Source organism: Primulina huaijiensis, chromosome 6, assembly GCF_012295235.1.
Source record: "Primulina huaijiensis isolate GDHJ02 chromosome 6, ASM1229523v2, whole genome shotgun sequence".
In the NCBI taxonomy this organism is placed as follows: Eukaryota; Viridiplantae; Streptophyta; class Magnoliopsida; order Lamiales; family Gesneriaceae; genus Primulina; species Primulina huaijiensis.
The window spans coordinates 1,968,399-1,972,167 of NC_133311.1; the positions used below are offsets into that span (position 1 = coordinate 1,968,399).

General features: G+C 35.2%; 1 protein-coding gene across 1 annotated transcript; it reads right to left on the bottom strand.

Annotated features, from left to right (window-relative positions):
- Positions 1-988: 988 nt before the first annotated feature.
- LOC140978679 (homeobox-leucine zipper protein HAT5-like) lies at positions 989-2,941 on the bottom strand. Its single transcript, XM_073443876.1, has 3 exons — positions 2,547-2,941; positions 1,708-2,105; positions 989-1,585 (listed from the first exon to the last, which is right to left on the bottom strand). The coding sequence occupies exons 1-3, from the start codon at positions 2,653-2,655 to the stop codon at positions 1,193-1,195; spliced, it is 900 nt and encodes a 299-aa protein (XP_073299977.1). The 5' UTR covers positions 2,656-2,941; the 3' UTR covers positions 989-1,192.
- Positions 2,942-3,769: the final 828 nt, after the last annotated feature.

Here is a 3,769-nt window from a genome sequence, read left to right on the forward strand (position 1 = left end):
AGATCGACCTTTAATCACATTGATGTGTCGCACAGCTCTCTGTAAAGATATACCAATACAACAGAACCCCAGCTAAACGTATTCACCATTTATATGGAGCGGCGCAAAATTATGGTGTTCTCTTGGTTTGATTTAAATTGAAATCATGGCTATAAAAACGATCGGAACTTTTTCAAATTTCGGCTGCTGATAATAGTAAATTGAGCTTGGGGTAGTGAGGAGAATTGTTGATTAATTTTTTGTTATGTTATTTATTTTTTGGGTATTCAATATAAAAAAAAATTTAAGCTCAAACAGAAATTGAAATTAAGCTAAGGATTTATTCTATGGGTTTTGCATTTTTTTTCCATCTGTGGATAGGAATTAGAAGCTTATTAGGTCAGTATTTCATTTTAAAATTTTTTAAAAAGGAGAAACTCAGTCTCAATCCTACCTGAATCTAACCCGATTGGGTATTCGACTAGTCGTGTAGCAAAAACACTACTCGATCAAATTGGTTACACGAACCAAACTGCCCGAAAATCCGACCCGTGTCCATGCCTATATAACATTAAAATTTAAAAGTATTTTAAATCTTATGTTTTAAAAAATGCTATATACAGGGAGTTTTATACTAATTTTTTAAAAATAAAAGTTTTTGAAAAATCATTTATTCAAGATACAATTTTACTTGTTTTTGACATCGCTCTAAACGCTATTTTCCCATCTAAACGTACACCCGACCGCTGTTTCCTGATAACCATGGAATTGAGATCTGAACCATCATCTAAGTGCAGCTTCAATTGCTCAGTTCGATTTATCTGATTAAACATAATTTACAAGCTATTTCGTAGCAAACTGGACCAAAGTCACTAGAATTTGGAACCTGATCGTACCCTAGCAGTCCGGTTCCAATTCCACATTTCATTAGAACCAGATCCAAGACCGAAACCGTCAATTTCAGAACCATGGCGAAGACCGCCTAAAAGAGTTGTTCTGAACTCCGGTGAGAATCAAGAAGCTACTTTCATGCTAGCCCAACTTTAACTTTTTATCATGTTTAACAAAATGGTAACTATCTTTATATGTTGTGAAGAACATAAAAGCTTTTATTTTGAGATCCACACGTTATTTCCAACATGAAATGGGTAACAACACACACAAAACAGTCGTATTTAATCCAAAAAAACACATTCCGATGCCAGATATGAACTTAACATTGCCACAGCCAAGTGCCTTGATCTTGGACAGGGAACCCCAAATTGCATGAATTTGGCTGCAAATCATCATAAGATTGAAGTTCAAGTTTGGGCAAGCATGATGACAATGGCAATAGCCTCCTCCTGATATAGTCATCTTCATCAGAAGCGTATGGCTCAGTAGCATGTGAAGAATCAGTGGGTTCGGCCACCAAAACCGAATCCGTGTAACGTGGACTGTCGGAGTCGAAAACGTCGCTCCTCGCAGAGTTTGATGCATCTTCTTGCTTGCAGGCCATGGCTGTTGCAGCATTTGGTGCAAGAATTGGCTGCTTTGTTTGTAAATCCAGTGGGCTCATGGGATCAAACGGTTCCATCTTGGGCAACTTCTCCTTGAGAAAATGAACCTATCGTGACACAGATCTTGTGAGAATTAAACAAACGATTTCGTCATTGCTAGAGAAGTCGGTTCATAGCAATAGGTGGTATTTTACACAAAGGACTTCAAAGATGTTTAATTATTGCATACCTCAATCTTCAATCTCTCATTTTCTTTGTAAAGGGTATCATAATCTGCATTGAGTTGATCGAAACTTGCTTTCAAAAAGTCGTATTCTTTCTCTAGCTGCTTCATTTTGTACCGGGCTCGTCGGTTTTGAAACCAAATGGCCACTTGCCTAGGCTGCAGACCGAGCTCGTTAGCAAGCTTGACCTTCCTCTCAGGTTCAAGTTTGTTTTCCAAATCAAAACTTTTTTCAAGTAACTGGACTTGCTCCGGTTGGAGCCGCCTCTTTTTCTCCGGATGTCGGTAACATTCATCAAAATCCTCGTTGCCATTGTCTGATTTATCGTCAATCTTTGATAAGAAAGGCTTCTCAGAATTGCTTTTGCCTCGAATACATTCGAAGTTCAGCATTGTTGTAGAACCTGAATCAGAGAGCAAGCCTTCAAGATCATGAGGAGTCGAATTCTAAAATTTTCGTATACTTTTTTTCGTAAAACCAAAAGTTTTGCAGCTAAAAAGAAAACTAGCTAGATTGTCTCTTCAAGAACCTGCTCATTCAATCTAGAAACTATGAAATTTTTCAGTAAAAAGCTCCATTTTTAACACGCCGATACCATAAATCAAGACTCGACATAGTCTGTATACATGTCAGTGCAAAATCTCAAGCTCCACACGAAGAATATAATCTCTCAAATCAAAGGTTAATAATATCACACCAAAAGGGTGCTTGAAAATTATTCAACTGAATCGAGAAACAGACCACAAACAAGGGATCAATGGCAGGCAGGAAACAGCCCACAAAACAGAAACCCAAGAAAAATAACACAAATGCAAAACCCGTAACTTTTTTATACTGCATTCACCTATAAAAGACGGGGAAGAAGAATCTGAAACCCAGAAGGAATCAAAAACCTCAGGAGCACCAGAAATCCTTTCGTTCTTCGACAAACCATTTGACACCCCACCCTCCATAGCCGTTGTTCAAAATATTGAATTTTTATTAAAAAAAATTCAAAGACACATCTCTTTTTGCACAACTTTAGGAAAAATTTCAAGACAAATGACGCAATAAAGTTGAACTTCAGCAGCTTAACGATGATTCGTGCGTTTAACAGTTACAAGGGCTGAGACCCATTACACAGCAGATGCCTAAGAGAGAACTATGCACAACGGGAGAGAAAATGAGATTGTTTTGTATGGGAAGAAGAGCACGATTGCTTGATTGGGATGATAAAAGGCTTCTTCTTTCTTCATGGGCTAGAACTGGTACACTCGGGATTACCGAATTGCCCTTTATTTTTATAAATTTGGATTATTTATTAAAGAAAATCAAAATCAATTCGACTCATGTCTGTTTCAAATATTACTTTTTAATTCGTTTTTTTTATTAGGGAGTGGAAGACTCGGGTGTTATTTTCATCTACTCAACATATTATATTTTTATATGTTTTGAGCGATGAATCATGATCACTCATCTATACATCATGATTAAATGAGTGATTATGATTTATCTACTCAGCATACGTGTCATATGCTAAGTATATAAAGATACTATTCATATTCGTAGAATGAACAAAAGTCAAAGAAAGACCAACTGAGTTAAAGTCCGATCTCACTTTTCAATTCGTTATTGACATCTAACAAATTAAAATATAACTGCTAGGTGTTAAAAATAAAAATTTACGGTAAAAAAGTAAAAAGCTCAAACTCTCAAAATATATTAAACTACACATTTTATAAAATTTTCTCCACTCAATTGTGTTTCTCTTCACAAATTGAGAGACTTATTTATAGAATTTCTTTGGAAATAATTCAAAAATAAATATATCATTACATACATCATCACACACTAATTTTCAATATTTACAACTCTTATTTTCAATAATTTCAACTCAAATTTTCAACATTAGTTTTTTTTTTTTTTTTGAGATAGAACTCATGTCTCCTTAAAAAAAGAAAAAAAAGCTCTTGTTTTTAGAAAGTAGATAAAATAAGCGGCTTATGTATGATTTTATGTAATTATTTACTTACTCATTAAACTTACATCGTTATCTGTGTACCATCGGATTCCTTGAAATTAGCAGTG